The 19552-nt window shown below is 42.9% G+C and overlaps 2 protein-coding genes across 4 annotated transcripts in view; one reads left to right on the top strand and one right to left on the bottom strand.

The window, feature by feature from the left end:
* Window positions 1–861: 861 nt before the first annotated feature.
* Window positions 862–15150, top strand: LOC134503819 (hemicentin-1-like). 3 transcript variants are annotated; one of them, XM_063312730.1, is made up of 5 exons: window positions 862–1029; window positions 3688–3978; window positions 8488–8667; window positions 10039–10094; window positions 14739–15150. In XM_063312730.1, the coding sequence occupies exons 2-5, from the start codon at window positions 3690–3692 to the stop codon at window positions 14898–14900; spliced, it is 687 nt and encodes a 228-aa protein (XP_063168800.1). In that variant the 5' UTR covers window positions 862–1029; window positions 3688–3689; the 3' UTR covers window positions 14901–15150. The 3 variants fall into 3 exon arrangements, with proteins under 3 accessions (XP_063168800.1, XP_063168799.1, XP_063168801.1); XM_063312729.1 differs by having other exon boundaries at window positions 8485–8667; XM_063312731.1 differs by lacking the exons at window positions 8488–8667; window positions 10039–10094; window positions 14739–15150 and adding an exon at window positions 6429–6834.
* A 2420-nt stretch (window positions 15151–17570) lies between these two features.
* DRC7 (dynein regulatory complex subunit 7) overlaps window positions 17571–19552 on the bottom strand; it is a 40477-nt gene continuing 38495 nt past the window's right edge. Inside the window, exon 17 of the mRNA XM_063313088.1 lies at window positions 17571–17775. Coding sequence (XP_063169158.1) covers window positions 17682–17775 — 94 coding nt within the window. The 3' untranslated portion in view covers window positions 17571–17681. The remainder of the gene's footprint in view (window positions 17776–19552) is intronic.

Genomic DNA, 19552 nt, shown 5'->3' with positions numbered 1-19552 from the left:
AAAACATTTTTTTACTGAATGGTACCCTTTTCTTTTTCTTAGCTTTGGTTCCCAACTTCTGCCTTTGTTTTAAAAAGACAAATCATTTTTTTCTCTAGCAGAAAGGAAGAAGGTTGGGTTATACAGTACTGTGCAAAAGTTTTAGGCCAGTGTGAAAAAATGAAAGTAAGAATACTTTCAAAAATATATATTGTAGTTGTTTATGTTTATCAGTTTACCAAATGCAAAGTGAGCAAATAGAAGAGAAATCTAAATCAAATCAATATTTGGTGTGACTTTCCCTCACGCGGGTGTGTTAGCCCTGCGAGGTAGTCCAGACAAGAAGCACAACCAAGAACACTAGCTCTTCCTTTATTGTAGGTTACATTAACAGAACCTTGCAAGACTTTCTTTCTCCCCGCCTCTCCTTTTACTCTCCGGAAAACCAGGGAGGGTCCCTTCTGAAATGCTTCCCACACCCTCCCACCTTCTGTGGGCTGAGATAGCTTTTACCCACTGGTTGTCCAGCCTGCGGCTCTCCCTCCTGTCTCCCAAGGCCATTCCCACAGACCAGCAGTGAAGGTGGGTTGAGATTCAGACATATCTGGCTGCCGATGAATGTGAGGTAGGGACTTCTCTGTCATTTTTACAATAGTTCCATTTTAATCTTTCAACTTGTTAGAAATATAATAACTTATATTTCTGTTTGCTATTCAGTTTTCACAAGCTATAACCTGAGGACAAGAAAGCTACCCTTTTCCGTGATTCAGACGCCTGCTTTTCTGAATGTGATGGAGGGATCAGAGGTGACGATGAATTGCCGGGTGGAAGGCAATATTAGTGACAGGTTGTGGTATGTAGAATGGAAGAAGATGGGAGAAGAAGAAAATATTAAAAATTCAACCCGAATTGTTGTAATTGTGAATAAAAAGAAGAAATCTAGTATCTTAATTCTGAAGGCAGCCGATGTTGCTGATTCTGGAATCTATCAATGTTGTGCTGGTGACTCAAGAGACAGTAAAAATGAGAGTACAGAAGTGAAAATTTGGGGTAAATATGCCTATTTATTTATAGTGGGGAATCTTGAATTCTGTTGCTGTTGTCCATTCTGTAGAGATGTAGGAGTTTAGCCAGGTTTGGGAGTGTCTAATTCAGGGTTTCTCAACCTTGGCAACTTGAAGATGTGTGGACTTCAACTCCCAGAATTGCTGGCTGGGGAATTCTGGGAGTTGGCTGGTTGGGGAATTGCTGGCTGGGGAATTCTGGGAGTTGAAGTCTGCACATCTTCAAGTAGCCAAGGTTGAGAAACCCTGGTCTAATTAGTCTTGCAAAAGTAGCATGACCAATCTGGGCCTTGCCTGGACTCAGAAGCTGTATAGAGGAATGATCTGCAGGACATTTCAGGGCTGTAGACTGACAGTCCAGAAAAAGGCACTCACAAACCATTTATGTCCAGTTGCGAATAGGATGCTGAAGATGGTGGCCGTGACAGTGTGACACACATAAGAAGTATGCAGAGCTGTGATTGGACTGCCAGGGCCGCCATCTTGGTTTTTTTAACCATACGCTGTGGACCAAGAAAACTAGCTATGTGTATCCATGTGTATCATTGGAAGTTGCATTAGCCTCCAAGGGGTCTTGACATTTTTGTAGTTTGTTTTTTATATATATAATTTTTACTAAAGATTTTTTCAAGCAAAAGAAGACAAATCTAAAAGATAAAAAATAGAAGAAAGAATAAGAAATAAAGGGAAGGGGGGAAAGTGCATAAAACAAACAAAAAAAGGAAAGATAGAATAAAGAAGAATAACAACTAAGAGAACAAAAGTCAGGAAAATAAGTGACTTCCAACCTTTTTTGCAAGAGAAATTAACAAACCTATCATCCAACTTCCCTCCTTAATATTACAAAAATCCCATCAGCCCCTTGTTTAGTCATTTTTCAGTCGTCAAATCCATAATTCATCCTTTCACTTTTCTCTATTTTCAGCAAAAAAGTCCATAAAAGGTTTCCAGTCTTTTAAAAAGGTACTGATTGTTTTACCCCTGACCAGACATTTCTACTAGCTTTTGCATGTTTTAAATTTTTTCCATTCATTTCCCAATTTTTGGTGGATGTTCTACCAAGACATATACATTCATCTACTTGCTCTAGTTTTTCATCATTTGTCTAAGATTTGCAATTATTCACTCCAATTTCCTGGTGTGACACAACTTCCTTGATCTCTGATACATTATTTTTCAGTTCCATAGTGCATGTTGCATCATACAGTGTGTCCAGCATTTGCTGTAAAATTTTCACTTCTCATGCAACAACACAGCACTATTTGCATACAAATATCCATACACATTCCTAACCAACACGGCTCTAATGTCACCATATTTACCCATAAATACATTAAAGAATCCAAGGGGCATCACACACCCTTGCTTACTCCCTGCTCAATACTGGGGGATCAAAAAAGTCAAGATGGGAGCCACAGCCATGAAATCTAAGCCCCACCCCTTTTTCAGGCAAGGGTGGAGCCAATCACTGGGGCCATATTTTGGCCCACAAGCACAACCAAAGCTCAATTTGACCCCAGATATATTCATCCTATACTAGGCAAGCTAGGATCTCTGATCTTCAGGCTAGAGTCAACATACTGTCCTCTGCATTGCACCAGTTAGGAAGTACGCACAGCATTCTGATGTACGTCCTGCATTCACAAATAAGTAGAAATGGAGCTTATTCTCTTTTAAACTGAATGTGATGGAAGACAATAAAGGCAGAGGTGGACTCATATCATGAAAAATGTGGAATTTCTTAAGGTGGTTTGACCCCCTTTTTCCTTTCCTACAAGACCCCCAACACCCCCTGATCCCAAAAGGCCATGCATTCATGTGGTAGGTGATCTGAAATCCAACACCTCTGAAGGACACCGGGTGTTCTGGGAAAATTGTTCTGGTTCCTAGAAGCAAGTGAGCCTTTTGAATTCCACACTGTGTTCCTGCTTTGTGTGGAATGGTTGAAATGGGATGTTCAAAGGAAGTGGAAAGATTGGTTATTGTAACCTGTGCTTTTTATATTTTATTTATTTATTGTGCTTTCAAGTCAGTTTTTGACTCCTGGACAAGTCCCTGTAATTTTCTAGGCAAGATTTTGGAAGTGGTTTGCCATTGCCTCCTTCCTAGGGCTGAGAGAGAGTGACTGGCCCACGGTCACCTTACTGGCTTCGTGCCTAAGGTGGGGCTAGAACTCACAGTCTCCTGGTTTCTAGCCTGGGACCTTTAACCACTATACCAAACCGTCTCTCTAATATACTTTTTATATTAGAGAGTACTTTTTGTACTTTTTAGAAGTAGAACTTTTTTCTAAGTACTTGCATAAAAATACTGTGCTACCAGATTTAGCAGAAGACCAACTTTTCTAGTTGGTAAAAATGTTCTTAATTAATTCATCAATTATCTGTTACAGCATTTTGTGTGTGTGTATGGTGGGAGGGGTGGTGGTGGTTATAGCCGTAGAGTCCATACCTCTCCCGGTATTTCTACAATCCTGTTTCCTTTGCTCCAGCTACAAAGCAGGCCTTAAATACAAATTAAATTAAATTAAATTAAATTAAATTAAATTAAATTAAATTAAATTAAATTAAATTAAATTAAATTAAATTAAATTAAATTAAATTAAATTAAATTAAATGCAAATTATGACACATTTTTTCTGCAGAAATGCCCAACATGATGGTGAATCAGACCCCAGGACATGTCAACGAAACAGAAGGGGCAAATGTCACCATTAAGTGCCAGTTCAGGAGACCTGCCAACCTCAGCTTGATGGAGGTGAAATGGCATAAAGACGGCCAGGAAATCAGCAGCTTAAACCACTCTGTGCAATTAAGTCAGGAAGGGACTCTCATGCTGATGAATGCAAATGTGGAGGATTCAGGAAACTATGTATGCGCAGTCAGGATCAGAAATCGGACAGGATCGGGAAATGGAACACACGTTCACATCCGTGGTAAGTGGCAGGAATTTTCTGTGTGGGGGTGACATGCTGACCCATGGTTTAATGAATTAACCCAGTTGCCTGCAGTCCCACAACATTCTCATTCACAAACTGGGCTTGTAGGCTGGGTCGAAGCAATACCCTGAGCCACAAATGTGCTAGTCACATTTGAGCCTAGTGTGTTGTAGTGACCTAACTAACATCTACTTAACGGCAGAAATGCGAGTCAATATGCTGTAGGACAGATCCCAGCTTGGGGGCAGGACCTTTATGACCAAAAAGATCACCATCTGGGTTAATCCCTAGGTGGGAAACCACAAGGAAATTCTGAGCCGTTGGGGTAGATTGGAAAGTCCAAAAAAGTCATGGAGTGGCACGTACGCTTCTATCTTGCTGCCAAGAAAACAGAATGGATGTTCTTGTGAAGTCATCAGGAACAGTAATGAAGACATTTCCTTCGTCCCATCGACATTGTAGGAGGAGAGCTGTGTAAGTCTATGTGTAAGTCTGCGATAGCCAAAAATCAGGAGTCTGGCAGCACTCTTTCCAACTAGCAAATTTTATTAAAAGGTACCAGCTTTCGTGAGCTATAGCTGTGAGTCAGAAGAAGTGCTACCAGATTCCTTCTGACTATATTCCATAGGACAGCAAACTTGCATTCATGAACAAGGCCCATTTTTGAGTCTGCTCTCTGGGATCAGGCTGCTAAAAATTTGGGACCAAAAACAAGATCTTAATCTTAATCTTAATCTTAATCTTAATCTTAATCTTAATCTTAATCTTAATCTTAATCTTAATCTTAATCTTAATCTTAATCTTAATCTTAATCTTAATCTTAATCTTAATCCTCCTGGTTGCCTAAGACTTCCCAGGAGGTGAGGTGGCATTGATGAACACATCCCTGGGAGAGGGGATGTTTCTGCCAGTGCTTAAGTAGGTGGTGGTCTGCCCCTTCCTCAGAAAGCCATTACTAGACCCCACCATTCTGGACAATTTTCATCCTTGCCTTTTTAGGGAAGGTTGTTGAGAAAGTGGCTGTGCAGGTTCAGAGAAGCCTGGAGGAAGCAGATTATCTAGACCCCCTTCCAGTTGGGTTTCAGGACCAGGCTCAAAACAGCATTAATCATATTGTGGATGACCTCTGGTGGCAGCAGGATGGAGTTAGTGCATCCATCCTTGCTCTTCTTGATTTCTCAGCAGCTTTCAGTACCGTTTCTGGACTGGCTCTGGGGGTTGAGAGTGGGAGACACAGTCTTGCCCTGGTTCCCCTCCTTTCTCTGGACTGGCTCCAGCTGCTATTGATGGACAGGAGAGACTCATCCCACAACTCCTGTTTTTGGGGTGCCACAGGGCTTATCTCCCTGCTCCTATTTAACATCTGCACAAAGACACGGGGAGAGATCATTCAAAGGAATAGGATGAAGTATCAGCAATAGTCCAGCAGCTCAGTGTTCTGGATTGCTTATGTAGGGTGCTTCTTGGATGAGTCCATGTGGAAACAGTACTTTAAAGAAATAAAACTTGGAAATTGCTGCGTAGGAGACCCAAGGAATCACATCTCCTATGGCTTACCTTCCTTCCTTCCTTCCTTCCTTCCTTCCTTCCTTCCTTCCTTCCTTCCTTCCTTCCTTCCTTCCTTCCATCCATCCATCCATCCATCCATCCATCCACGTATACGGCTGCCCACCTGCCAGAGTGACCCTGAGTGGCTAACAAGACATTAAAAACAATTGTCTAAATCAGGTCAAAAATGTCAAACTAGAAACTAGAAACAGGAAACACAGAGAGAGCAATTTACTGAACATGATGGGAAGTGTTTTTGCTGAGTGGTAATTTCCCCTCAGGTAGCTTTCAAACAGCACAGGTACCAAGCATGTCCAAGCTTCAGGAGAACCAGGAAATGTCAACAATTACATAGGAAACTATGAGCTTCGCAAGAAATTGTTGCAATGTAACTTCACCTCTCAGCAGGAAATCTGTTTTCATGTTTCAGTTAGCCTGCTGTGGCTGTTCCAGGAGAAGCTGATAGGGTTAGTCTCTCAAAGACTTAGGGATGGGAAAAACTGGACACGTTGAGCTAGAAATAGTGCATCAAAGAGTGAATTTTGGTGAACCATCTGGAGCAATCCAGAAATGTAGGGACCATAACTCACAGAATCAGTCACATCTGGGGTGTAGTCCCAACTCACAGCAGAGCCCAAATGGTATAATGGCCAAGGTACTGGATGGTGACCAAGGTTGGCCATGGAATTCAATGGGTACCTTTGAGCTAATCACTCCATGTAGGCCATCTCGTGTCCCAGCGTGTTCAACTCAAATCTGCTGATGGAGGTATCTCACGAATGCAGCCTGTATCAACCCAACCTCCTACTCTGGGCTTTCTTGCCTCTTCTGGCCCTTGGCCGAGTTACACAACCAAGGTTGTTGAAACTATTGTCTCCCACACACCCACACACCCCCAGCTGCAAATCTATTGGTGATCCAGTCACCAGCTTTCATCCAGACAACAGAAGGGGAAAACCTCACAATAGACTGTAGAGTCCAGGGGAAGGAAGCCAACCGCCTCTCCAGTGTCACATGGTATAAGACTGCGTCTGATGGACAGAAGAGGTTGATGACACAGGCAACTCCTGTTCTGGAAGGCTGGGCTTCTCTGATTTTGAGGGACATCAAAAAGGAGGACTCTGGAAACTACACCTGTGAAGTTGATAGATATGGTCAGGGGAATGGCACTAGGGTGACAGTCCTTGGTAAGTAGAACCATTTCATCCCCCCCTCCCCTTCCTGTGGGAATGAGAAACAGAGCTAAAGACAGACTGGAGTTAGGAAGGAATGGTATAGAGTGATCCAAGGAAATTCTGGCTGGAGAGGGACTTTAAAGTCCAAGTGAAATATCTAGACCAGAGTTCCTCAGCCCCTTTAAGATGTGTGGACTTCCACTCCCAGGCTGAGGAATTCTGGGAATTGAGGTTCCCGCATCTCAAAGTGGCTGAAGTTGAGGAATACTGATCTAGAGCATCTTCTTCAAGTGATGTTCTTCGGGGACATTGGGGTACAATTTCTAGAATTCTGCAAACCCTGGAGGGGACTGAATTATCTGGAGGGGACTGGCTGGAGCAGGCTGATCAAGAGACACAAGATAGGTATTAAACCTTAACTCAGTTAATAGAGCACATACTGTATTCACATATTAAGCTATGCCTCAAAAGGTTCTTATGATGGATATAAAGTAGGTTAACACATTTCTGCATTGCTGCCTTTTAAACCCTAGCATCTCATTGGATGGAAGAAGCATTTTCTTCTGTTGCTTTTTTCAGCTTAGGAGAAAGCTGAAAGAGAGGGAAATCAAATGAATTAAAGAGAACTAGGAGAAGGAAGAATCCCTTTATAAAAAGAATTTATGGTACAATGTCTAGATCCATTCCCCATGCTGGCTGGGGAATCTGGGAGTTGAAGTCCATGCATCTTAAAATTGCCAAGACTGAGAAGCACTGCTTTACAAACCTGCAAAGGTCATAAATGCGAGGATTGGTCACAAAGTTACTTTTTCATCACTGTTGTAATTGTGAATAGTCGGTAATGAGGCAGTCACTAAATGAGGACTACCTGGAGTCTGAGCACAGCCCATTTCATCAGTTGACATTTCCAGATGTTGTACAAACTTACAAAATGAGTTATAGATTGTGAGACGGCAAGTAAAAACCAGTGTAAAACCCAATAATGATGTGGTCAAGGTGTGATGTATTTTGCAAATGATAAAACAAAACTTAGCCATGTTCAGAAAAATAAAATTACATTGATTAGATGGTGACAACTGTAAATAAGATAAATCCAGATGGCTTGGGAACCTGACCAGAAGGGGTCAAAATGGGTTAAACCAGTAATCAGGTCCAGCATGTTGTGTGAATGCTGCCATTACCGAACCTCAGAGTTTCTGCATTCCCCATCCCCTCAGCTTGCTGATGATGACAATGACCGGCTTCGCATACTGTCTAGTTTCTGCCTAGGATGTAATGGAAATCCACAGCTTGTGGCTTAGCATGTTTGGTGAACCCAAGTCATCGTAGATTATTCTATAAATTATTGATTATACCATAACTTCAACCAGGACTCTTTTAGATATACTAAACCAATTGACTGGAACTTATTGGACCAGATTTCATTGATTTCGCTCCAAAGTTCAATGAGAAATACTTCTGATATAGGGCTACGTCACAAATTTGCCCCTCATGGAGAACGTTGGCATGGAAACCAGAGCATGTAGTACAGTAAAAATCACAATGACCTCATGTGTGTCATGAGGTTATGGTGCAAACGATGCATGTAATTAGCATAAGATGTGGGATGGCGTGTGGGACATCATCAGTCATCACTGAAGGCTTCATGCTTTTGCTAATCAAGTCCCCTTCCAGGATGTTGAGCTTGCATTTCCAGGAGTGTCTCTGGACCAATGAATAAACAGAGCTCCTCTTCTGAGGCTGCCCATTATGACCAGCCCATTCCATTTTGCTTGTTTAGCAGGACGTGAGAAGCCATCACAGAATGCCAACATCAATGCTGACAACAGGCAACCAAGCCAGCCCCATGAAAATATCAGGAGTGGAATCGGAATCCCCGTGGGTGTTGGCGTAGCGGTGGGCACCCTCGTCTTCTTGCTGCTGCTGGGTGTCGTGGTGTGGAGGTCCAAGAGGAAAGGCAAAGGTGGGACCTTCTTCCACAGCTGTACTTTTAGGCTTTTTTGTTTTCAGAAGAAGGGGAACTAACCACAGGTCTTGTCCCATGACCCTGCATCAAGTAGGAGGAGAATCTTGTTAGTTGGTGGTGGCAAAAAAGCAGGAGGAGTCTGGTGGCCCCTTTTCCAACTAACCCATTCAGTCTTCTGCCTTTGAATAACATTTCTTAGTTGGAAAAGGGACTACCAGATGCCTTCTGCAATCCAGCAGGAAGGCTGGTCCTAGCAGAAAATCAGATGGGACAGGGGTGGATCCCATGACGTGGCTTTGCAGAACTTGTTATGGGCAGACCCCAAAACTGCTATCATCTCAAGAACGTCAGAGGGACTCAGGGCATTGGAGTGTGTGTGTGTGTGTATTTGTGTATGTGTGTGTGTGTGTGAAAACAGCATGTCAGACAGGGACTCCTTTTGGGCAGAAAGCTACACCTTTGATTGCCCACCCAAGTCAATATTTTCAGTCCTTTTCAGGATGAGTTCACCTAACGTGTGAAACCATTAATCCAAATCAGTTAAAGGTCCAACAGCTGCATTTGCACAACACATTAAGCTTTAGTGTTAGTATTTGGGGCTCATTATGTGCTCTAGCACTTTGGGGCATGCCACATGGGCATGATATCAGAATGCATGGAGAAAAGGTCTGGGGCTTGTGCTGCGATGCTGCTGACCACAGGCTGACTCCCTTTCCCCAGCTGGGCAGGAAAGCTGAGCTTCTCTGACCCATTCCGCCTTTGATTTTGTAAACTGAGAAAACAAAAGATAAAACCACGCAGGACATTAAGTGGGGCTGGTGTCATATGTAGCCAGCAACCCCCTTCTTGCAATACATAATGGCAGTCAGTTGCCAAAAAAGGGACATTTTCACAGGGCCAGGAGCAGGGCCATCTACCAGGGGAGGGGGGTCAAAAAAGTCAATATGGTGGCCACAACTGCACAACTGCAGCCACCCCCTTTTTCTACATACATCATAAAAAGAGGGCAGGGTTTCATGGTGCAGTCATGACCACCATCTTAACTTTTTTTTAATGCCCCCATGGATGCCCTTCCTTACCGAGAGGCATCCAATTTGTCTTGCTGAAAACATGCATAAGTGCATAAAGTTAGAGCATTTCCCATGTACTCTATGGGAGGGGTGTGGTTGCTTTGCCCATTAAAAAAAACAATTAAAAACTTTTCTGAAGCTCAGTGAGACATGATCTTCTTAAAAGGAAGATGTTCAGCCCCAGATTTCACAAAGGATGGCCTGTGAGGAATCCAAACAGCAGGTGTTGACTCATGGACTCCTTTAATGCCCATTTGGGAATAACTGTCTTGCGTTCCTGTTCATTTCACGCCTGTAGGAACTTCAGGAAACCCCTCAGAGGTGGATCCAGCTTTAACCAAAGAAGCCAGAAAGGTAAATCAAACGACTGCTGCATCAGGAAGACAGCCCTGGGTCTGTCCCTCCCTGCACTTGGCATTTACTTGGTGTAAACATATTTTTTAAAAATAATTTTTATTAAAAGTTTTAATAGCAATAATAAGAACTAATACAAACTAAAATAGAACAGAGAAAATGAAAAGAAAAGAGAAATAAAAGAAAAAGCTAAAAGTGCAATAAGAAAAAAAGTAGAAAAAAAGAGAAAGATGAAAGAAAGAAAGAAAGAAAGGAAGAAAGAAAGAAAGAAAGAAAGAAAGAAAGAAAGAAAGAAAAAAAGAAAGAAAGAAAGAAATGAAGTAGCTTCCGATATTGTTCACAGCAGTTATAAGTACAATTATAAGTTAACCTCTCTCTCCAAAGTTACAATCTTGATTCTCTTCTTTCTATAATCTATCCTGTCTAATCATCAAAGCCATAAATCTCATGTTCACTTTTAGGCAAAAAGTCCATAAGGGGTTTCCAGTCACCAATAAATGTAGATATTGTCCTTTCTCTAAGTCAGTTTGTCCACCTCAGCAAGTTCTGTCAATTTCACCCGCCATTCCTCCAGGGTGGATAATGCCGAATCTTTCCATCTTTGTGCATAGTAATCTCGCCCCAATAATCATATACTGCAATAATCTTCCATGGCTTTTTTCTAACTGTTTGTCCATCAATCCTAAAAGGAAAAGTTCTGGCTTCGATTGAATATTAATCTTTAAAACCCTCTGTATCAATGTGTGAATCTGAATCCAATTTTTTAAAGCTTTTTTACATGTCCATCAAGCATGATAAAATGTCTCTTCATGTTGTCCACGTTTCCATCATACATTTGAAATGCCTTTATACGTTCTAGATAACTTCTCTGGCATGATGTACCAACAATACATCATTTTATAAAAATTCTCTTTAAGATCATAACAATGTAAATTTCAGCCCTTTTAGCTGTGTATTTTCCCATTGATCCATCTGTATATTATAACCAACATTCTTAGCCCACTTTATCATACATTCTTTAACCTGCTCTTCCTTTGTTTCAAATTTTAACAAAAGTTTATACATTTTAGCAATTCCATGTTCATCATCAGTACACAATTGTATTTCAAATTCTGTCTTACTTTGCTTCATACCATAAGTCTTTTTACCCATTTTGAATCTTTTGGATAACTGTAAATGGGGAAACCAATAACAACTATATCTTTCTGCCATTCGTAGCTCTCTTGATTTACTTTTATGTTCCCCTTGATGATTTTCCAATAATTCCTGGTACGTTAACCGTCTGTCTTTGCCTGCTGTTTCTCTTCTATGGAATGCTTCTTGTGCTGAGATCCACAGAGGTGTTTTTGGGCACAGCCTGGGTTTATATCTATCCCATATTCTCAATGTGGCATGTCTAATAAAATGGTTTTTTAAATCCACATTAATTTTAACTTTATCATAGGTAAAGGTAAAGGTTTCCCTTGACGTAAAGTCCAGTCGTGTCCGACTCTAGGGGGCGGTGCTCATCTCCGTTTCAAAGCCTTGGAGCCGGCGTTGTCATAGACACTTCCGGGTCATGTGGCCAGCATGACGACTCGGAACGCCGTTACCTTCCCGCCGAAGCGGTACCAATTGATCTACTCACATTTGCATGTTTTCAAACTGCTTGGTGTGCAGAAGCTGGGACGAGCAACGGGAGCTCACCCCGCCGCGCGGTTTCGAACCGCCGACCTTCCGATCGACAGCTCAGCGGTTTAACCCGCAGCGCCACCGCGTCCCTTTATCATACCATAAGATAAAGTGGGGGACTCTTAGCACCAGGTCATCTGCAAATGCCCTTCACTTATAAGTTTCTTTTTTTAATCTTAACTTCCGCGATTCTCTCATCTTGTCTTATGTCTCTGTTCAGTATCACAGATACTAAAATGAACAAGAGTGGAGAAAACGGGCATCCTTGTCTTGTGCCTTTTTGAACCTTGCAAGATTCTGTTAGTTCTCCATTAATAATTATCTGTGCTTTCTGTGAAGTATAAATCGATCTTACCCATCTAATAAAATTATCTCCAAGATTCTTAGGTTCCAGAACTCTAAAGGAGAACATCCAATTCAAATTGTCAAAGGCCTTCTCTGCATCTAAGAAGATCGATGCAGTTTGTTTTTCACTGTGTTCCTCCAAATACTTCAGAATTTCCAAAACATTTCGAATATCTCATAATAGCCTTTTAGCTAAAAACCCACATTGATCTTCATGAATAAAGTCCTGTAAAATTACTTTCAACCTTTCAGCCAAAGTCATGGTAAACAATTTTTAGTCATTATTCCATAAAGATATTGGTCGATAATTTCTTGTTGAAGTCAGGTCTTGGACCTCTTTAGATATTATTGCTATATTAGCTCTTTCCAGCTATCGGGAACCTTTCCATTCTGTAAAATAATATTCATCATTTGTTGTAAAGGTTATAAAAGTTTATCCTCAAAACATTTGTAGTAAGAAGCCATCTGGACCAGATGCCTTTCCTGTTTTAGTCTTTTCAATAACTTCACACACTTCCCTTATTGTTATAGGTTCATTCAAAATTTGTCTCTGATTCTCTGTGATCTTCAGTAAATCCTGTTCATGCAAATATTCACTTTTTCCAAGGAAATTTCTTGACCTTTATATAAAGTAGACTAATACTGATGAAACACTTTTTGGGTACAGTATATGCATTATCTGTTACTACAGTATTTCCTTCTTGTAACTTTAGTATCACTGTCTTTTCTTTTCTTTTTCATTTCACACTTACATGCCAACTATTTCCCCAGTTTATTTGCAAATTCAAAATCTCTTTGTTTTGCATAATTCATCTTTGCATATCTTCATCATAATTCATTTCCTTCTTTCTCAGCGTTAACGCAGATAGTTGTCCCTGTAGAAGCTTAATTTGGTGGGTAATACTTGTCTTCCCTGGGCATTTTTAAAATTCTTCTTCCTTTTTTTTAATCTCACCCAAATTCACTTGTATTTTCTCTTGCCTTTTCTTTTTAAATTCACTATTACATTGTATAAAATATCCTCTTGCAAAAGCTTTCCTTGCATCCCAAACCATTCTTACTTCCGAGCATTTATTAAGATTATTCTCAAAAAATTCTTTTGACTTCTTTTTGCAATCCTCCACTGCCATTTTCTTTTGTAACAACATCTCATTCGATCTCCAGCTAAAAGAGCCATTTTTCCTTTTAAAAGTTAACGTCACTGGATTGTGGTCTAAGAAACCTTTGGTAATGTCTCTACTTTATGAACATTAATAGCCCAAGTCTTAGAAATCCAAATCATATCTATTCTTGAAAAAGAAGTATATTCTTTGAGTCACAATTTTTATATCTCCATACATCACCAGGCTCCAAATTATCCATTAAATAAAAAGTATTTGGTAGTTTGCCTTGTGTATTTTTAATAATTTTCTCAGAAGTTCTATCTTTTGTGGAAAACCTCCCCATTCCAATCTCCCAGGAAGCACCAATTTTCATATGGTGTTTACATTCTTTATAACCCTCAAAGACATTGACCTCTTGCAACATTGTGTATTAAAGGGGCAGCCTTAATATTATGCGACCACCGAACATTGGTCAGCCTTGCAAGGTAGGCCAGACAAGAAGCACACCCAGCAGTACTTGCTCTACCTTTATTGCAAGGTCACAGTAACAGAATCTTGAAAGTCTGAAAGTACATCTCCCCCCCCCCCCGACTTTACAGTCCAAGAAACTAGGGAGGGTCCCTTCTGCGACTTTTGCCACACCCCCATTCCTTCTGTGGGCTCAGCTGCCTCTTATCTGCCCATTGCCTAGTTTGAGGGTCCTCTTCCTCCTGTCTCCCAGGGTCATTCCCACATACCATTATAATATTATTGGGTTTGTTGTCCTGTTTTAGGGATAGAGGAAAGATGCCCTTTAGAATTTGTTTTGCTTCACGATGTGCAGGCAGAGCTTCAAGCACTCCGCTGTGTCCGCTATCTTGACTTTTTTTTTACCAGCTTGAGGACACCCCTGATTTGGTCAGTCCCTCACTTGCTTGATGGATTGACTTGTCTTTTGCTTCTCTTGATCTTTGCTTTGAAGGACATCCTCTTGTTTCTCAGCAGCCCAATTTTAGCATCAGCCCTATCATCTCCAAGGTCAGCCTGCACCAACCCACTGTCCTCTAGGATTGCTGGGACTACAACTCCCATAATTTCCCAGCTGTAGCCCTAGCACAACTGGAGGGAGAGACGTGTTTGCAGATAATAAAGGCTGATCCCTGGATTGGGGAAAACATTCCCTACTTAGCTCCAAGATGGTGAACATGTGTTTATGTCCCTCTGTATATTCATGCTACTGGCTGCATTCACACAATATGCAAAGCTTAACTTGTTTTAACTTTGTGTAGGATTTGGGGGGCGGTGGGAGGATGGTGAGTTACCGTAACAGGTTGACAGACCCTGTGTATCTGGGTGGTTTATGGTTCAATGCCTAATCCCAGGAAATGAGTCAATTTAGCACCCAGATTAAGCAAGGGATGTGAACCATCGCTTCTGGTTACATTTGCTGAGTCTCAGAACTCATGACGTTTTTGTTCCTGTTTAGAAGGGCTGCTGCTTTTAAGATCACAGATAAAACTCCCCTCTGCCTTTATTTTGCTAACAGCACACTTCTCTGACCAACCAAGTGAGCAATGTAACATATGCTGACCTGAGATTCCACAAAAGGGAAGTGCAACCAGATGCTGAAGTTGTGTATGCAGAAGTGAGGGGTGCAAAACGGCCTGGGCACCAAGACAGAGCAACCCAGCCTGCAGGCCTTCATTGAGAGAAGAAGGCAGAAGGGGGTATTGAGAGACAAGCTGCCTCCAGAAGTTCCTGAGATATGCCCTACCATGAAACTTTCCTCTTAAAAGGCTGTTGCCTTGACAAGTCTCCACCTGTTATCCACGAATGGAAGAATTGCAGCCTGCCTCCCCTTTCCTGCTTTGGTAAGGATGAACAATGCTGTCTTCTAAACTGAAGTCCCGATGACGCACCAGCTTGTCTTCCAAAGGCCAGCCTTCTCTTGACAGGGTGGCTGTGTGGAAGGGTTGTCCTGACTTAAGCAAAAAACCATGCTGAGACAAGAAATTAGTCTCTAGTGTTTATTAACTGCTCTAGTAGACAGAAAATCCTACCAAACTGAAGGAGCGTGAGAAACCCAGACAGATAAACCACAAAACTCAAGGAGGTTCTCTTCTGAGTTTCTTTGAAGGACAGTTCAATGCCTCTGAACTACGCACGTGTTTTCCCCCCTGGATAGGGGCCCCCTCCTGCTCACCATCCGTACTCATGACAAGGGTCTTCTCTTGAGCACCTGGAAGGTAGACTGAGTGGGCCACCAGGACACAATCTTCTCCATTAGGGGGATATGAGTTCTCTTTTCATTTCCACAAGATTCAAATTGCCCCTGATGTTGACCATTGAAAACCCTTGCAAGCCTCTGAACTTTAATAGGGCTTCCAGATGTGGGCTGCAAAAGTCCAGGAGAACAGAAGGTGGCAGAAAAGACAGCCAGAAACTCTCCTTGTCTCCATCTACAGGTCACCTGAATTTCTGCAGCCAACATCCGAGAGCCCTAATTATAACAATATGGCAAACGGACATTTCCCAGACCCAATCCGTTTCTACTAGAAATTCTCTCAAGGGATGCACCTCCTCAGAAGTCACCTGTTTGCAGATCACATGCTGGGTGTGGTTTAAGAGAGCAGGAGGTGGGGCTAGAGCAAAAGTGGGCAGGGAACCCGACCTTGCTTTTTTTTTGACACGCATTCCTCTCTGTGCCTTTTGGACACCCTCTTCTCTTCCCCCCCACCCCCCCGTGCCTTAGAACCGAGCACAGGAGATGTTGAAAAGAGAGTTGTATTTTCCAGTGGGGTTGTTTGTTTTTGCATTAAAAACAGTTTTGGAGTTGGGGGCAGCAAGGGGACGACTGGCGATATGCAACTGGATTGTTCACCGGTTGCCCTTCTCACCACTGGGTGCCCCCCACATACTGTTCCGATCATTTACATCCCAGCCCCAAATCTGCACTGCTAAAGTGGAAAAGCTGCAGATATAAGACGTTTCCCCCCCGCTTTCAAGTCAGTGGGATCATGGCAAGAACGTGGCTTCCCAGGTCAAGGAAACTCCGTGGGAAGAGCTAATTTAGAGTTACGACCATGAGGCCATTTGCCCTGTACCAGATGGCAGCAGCAGATATGCCCTGCACTGGGGGCTCCCTGGGGCTGCTTTTAACTAACATTTGCTCAGCCTCAACTCACCCCTCTGCAGTTTGGGGATAATGGTAGGGAGGAAACTTACAAGGAAAGATCGGAGCGATAAAGACTACAAAGCCCTTTGAAATGCCCTTCAAAAAACCAATATTATTCCTGTATAAACGTGAACCAGTTGCCAGGAAAAAAAAACTGGGTTAATAAAGCAATATTAATAGCGTGTGTGTGTGTTGTGTAAGCTATTAATCTGCAAATTTCACTATTAACATACGGTAGCTGAGCAATACTGAAAGCCACCCATTGGAAACACACCCCTACCTATTCCTCCATTTGAACTGGAACCGGGCAAAAGCTTATCCGAGGCTGACCCTTGTTAAAGCCAACCCTTGGGACTGGCGACACCCAGCGCGTAACATTCTCACTTATGCTCCGTTTTCAGCAAATGGCACGGGAGGTGATGGGCATGGTCCCAGAAATTGTGTTGTTTTCCTCTTCAGAATCCCCCTACAGGGCTATCTGCTGTCTGCGCATCACTGAAGTTGGCCAGGTTATTTGTGGATTTATAGTTGGGTAGTTTACTAGCAACCACACTTCCCTAATCATTCTGGCAGTTTCCTGCAATCCTTCACCTTCCTCCAGGCCGAGCTTCCCACACTAACTACAGCTTTCCCGTTAACTTGCACTCCTAGCAGGCTTTTGTTTGCTCTGGCATTCATGAATGGGTCCCATCCTGCATGTCTTCATTGACATCAGAGAAGTTCACCCAGTGGCAAGAGGAAGGGTCTCAGCCTTCAGCCAGCAAATCCAAACTTTGAAGGAAGGGAAGGGGAATACTTTGGAGGTGAACTTGACGCTCAATTTATCGATCCAAAGTCACGTGAAATCATTTAACACGGCGCCCACACAAGAAATTTTGAAAGCTTTAATGTTGGGACTTGAGAAGGGAAGAGTCAAGACGCCTTGTAGGCCAAAGCATCTTCCGATCCTGTTGAGGGCTGACAGCATGGCTTCCCACCATTGTGCGTCAGGAAACACAAAAATTGTAGCGTGGACTGTGAAAGAGATGGTTGTTGCATGTAGGGGGAGGGAGGGAGGAGGGGGAGGAGGAGACGGGGTCTCACTACGTTCCACACGTACACCTGGCTATCAAAATCCAGAGGTTTTTAAAGTGTCACTCCATCCAGAGATTCAAGAAATTAACGTTTCTTCTTTGGGGCATTCCAAAAGTTCATGGTGAGAAGCAAACAATGGCTGAAGAGAAATAAAATGCCCTTCAAGGATCTTTGGAATTGTTTCCTTAAACTCATATGGCTTTTGAGGAGCACTTCCCAGAAATGACTCAAAGAAATAAATCAAATGTAAAATTTGAGGTGTTCAGCAAGACGAGGGTCCTTGGAAAGTTTCTCTTCCAACACCATGTACCTCAGCGGGGCTTTCTCTTTGTGCCTGGGGAAGGAAGAAGAGCCATTACTGTGCCAGCGCCGCTCACTGGGTCTCACCGCCAAGGCTTTTTCATGGGTCAAGCCCTATCCAAAGGCTCGGAAGTCCTACAGGCAGCATCTAAGTAGGCAGGAGGTGCCCACTGTTGTCCCTGTCCTTGTTGAAAAGACCCCCCTTCCAAAACAAAATCCTACCAGGAAGATTCAGAGGACTGACCATGTTTATTCTGGATAGGAAGAGATTAAAGGTTAGGCATAGATGTGGTTGCCACCTTCAAAGAGGTGGGCGGCTGCCCCACAGGAGACAGAAAACAGAATGCTTTGCTGCTGCAACCAGATCCGTTTCTTGGAAACGGCAGACTTGGGGAGAAGATTAGGGTGACAGGGTTAGGATTCGAGGGCCTTGATTTGAAGAGTTGGGGCCATAGAAGGGTTTCCAGTTCCCCCCCCCCCCCATTTTTTATTCAGGTAAAGCAAGCAGCAGTTTCAGCCAAGCCTGATCAGAACAGTCAAGCGGGTTACTTGCCAGCTCCAGGCCTCAGTAACCGTTTTGAATTCTTTGGCTTGCTGGGAATTCTGGGAGTCGAGATCCACACACCTCCAAGCTGCCGAGGTTGAGGAATCCTGGCCCAAGCATAACCAACAATGGGGACCCTCTCGTGCCATGAGAAGGAAACAAATGTGATATCTGACAACACCTTAAACTTTAATCGCTCACCATGCCAAGGAAAACATTTTTTTAGCAACGCAGAGTAAAATTGAACATGGCAGATCAGGACAATTACAACAACTTCAGCTAAAGTCAAGCATGGCAGACTTGAGGGCATGACAGCTAGGGGGAAAAAACTCTGTGGGCCCCCTTCCCTTGGTGCCCTACACACAACCTTATTTTTCTTCATGGTTAATCCAGGGCTGACTTCAGATTTACTAACACATATTGGATTTTATTCAAACCAACAATCCAACTGCAACAATCCGTTTCAGCCATTTCTGCTGCCGGCTCCCCAGCCTTCCCCTTCCCAGAGATGCTGGGATGCGGATGCTGTTTAAAACTCCCCCTTCAATGCTACTTGGCATCTGATGCTGAGACCAGCCCACTTGTAACTAAATCTAAAATAGCTTCCGCTGACAGCTGCTATCAGCAAAGGGAGCACAAGCCATTTGGATTGGGGGTCTGCACGGACATGTGAAGAGCCAGAAATTACTATGATGGAGAGCAGGTTGATCACAGTTAGGAAAACCCTCTCAAGGATAGCAGTTATGCAAGTGGTGATGACCTCTGGTGTATGCGGTGGAGATTGGAGAGCAAACTGTCAGGGATGGGCAAGTTCACAAGTGGGAACTCAGCCGCCATTTTTCCCCACTACCCAAACGGTGCCAAGATCAGCCTTGTAGTTGTGCAGAAGGTTTCCTGCCCTGGGAAAGAGGCTTCTGTTTTTCTACTTTATTCTCAGAATGCTTGAGAATTTCTTTCAAATTTCTTGGTGGTGCTTTGTAGCTGGAGGGGGTAAAGGTAGAGGAGTCTGGGATTGCTGTTTTCTGATCCACATCTTTCCGTTGGCCTGGAGCATCCTTACCCTTTCCAGTCTGAAATAGCTCCTTGGAAAACACGTCTCCTAAATTTTTCCCTTGCAATCTAATGGAAGCAAGGGATGCCAGGAAATCTGCGCATCACTGGGAATTGGGTGGTGTGGTGAAGGACAGGATATTCCCAAGCAGCCCTCAGCCATCTCAGCCCTAAACCAATGCAAGAACATTATCTTCCAGTATAGAGAATTGCACCA

Source organism: Candoia aspera, chromosome 11 (assembly GCF_035149785.1).
Source record: "Candoia aspera isolate rCanAsp1 chromosome 11, rCanAsp1.hap2, whole genome shotgun sequence".
NCBI classification, from domain to species: Eukaryota; Metazoa; Chordata; class Lepidosauria; order Squamata; family Boidae; genus Candoia; species Candoia aspera.
The sequence above is the reverse complement of the archived record's forward strand: the minus strand, read 5'-3'. Positions and strand labels throughout refer to the sequence as shown.

Bases quoted from the DNA above. Each gene is read 5' to 3' on its own strand.
- LOC134503819 (XM_063312729.1), top strand. From the start codon at position 3,690: ATGCCCAACATGATGGTGAATCAGACCCCAGGACATGTCAACGAAACA. The intron at 3,979-8,484 runs GTAAGTGGCAGG...TTGCTTGTTTAG, and splicing joins AACACACGTTCACATCCGTG to CAGGACGTGAGAAGCCATCA. The intron at 10,095-14,738 runs GTAAATCAAACG...TTTTGCTAACAG, and splicing joins TAACCAAAGAAGCCAGAAAG to CACACTTCTCTGACCAACCA.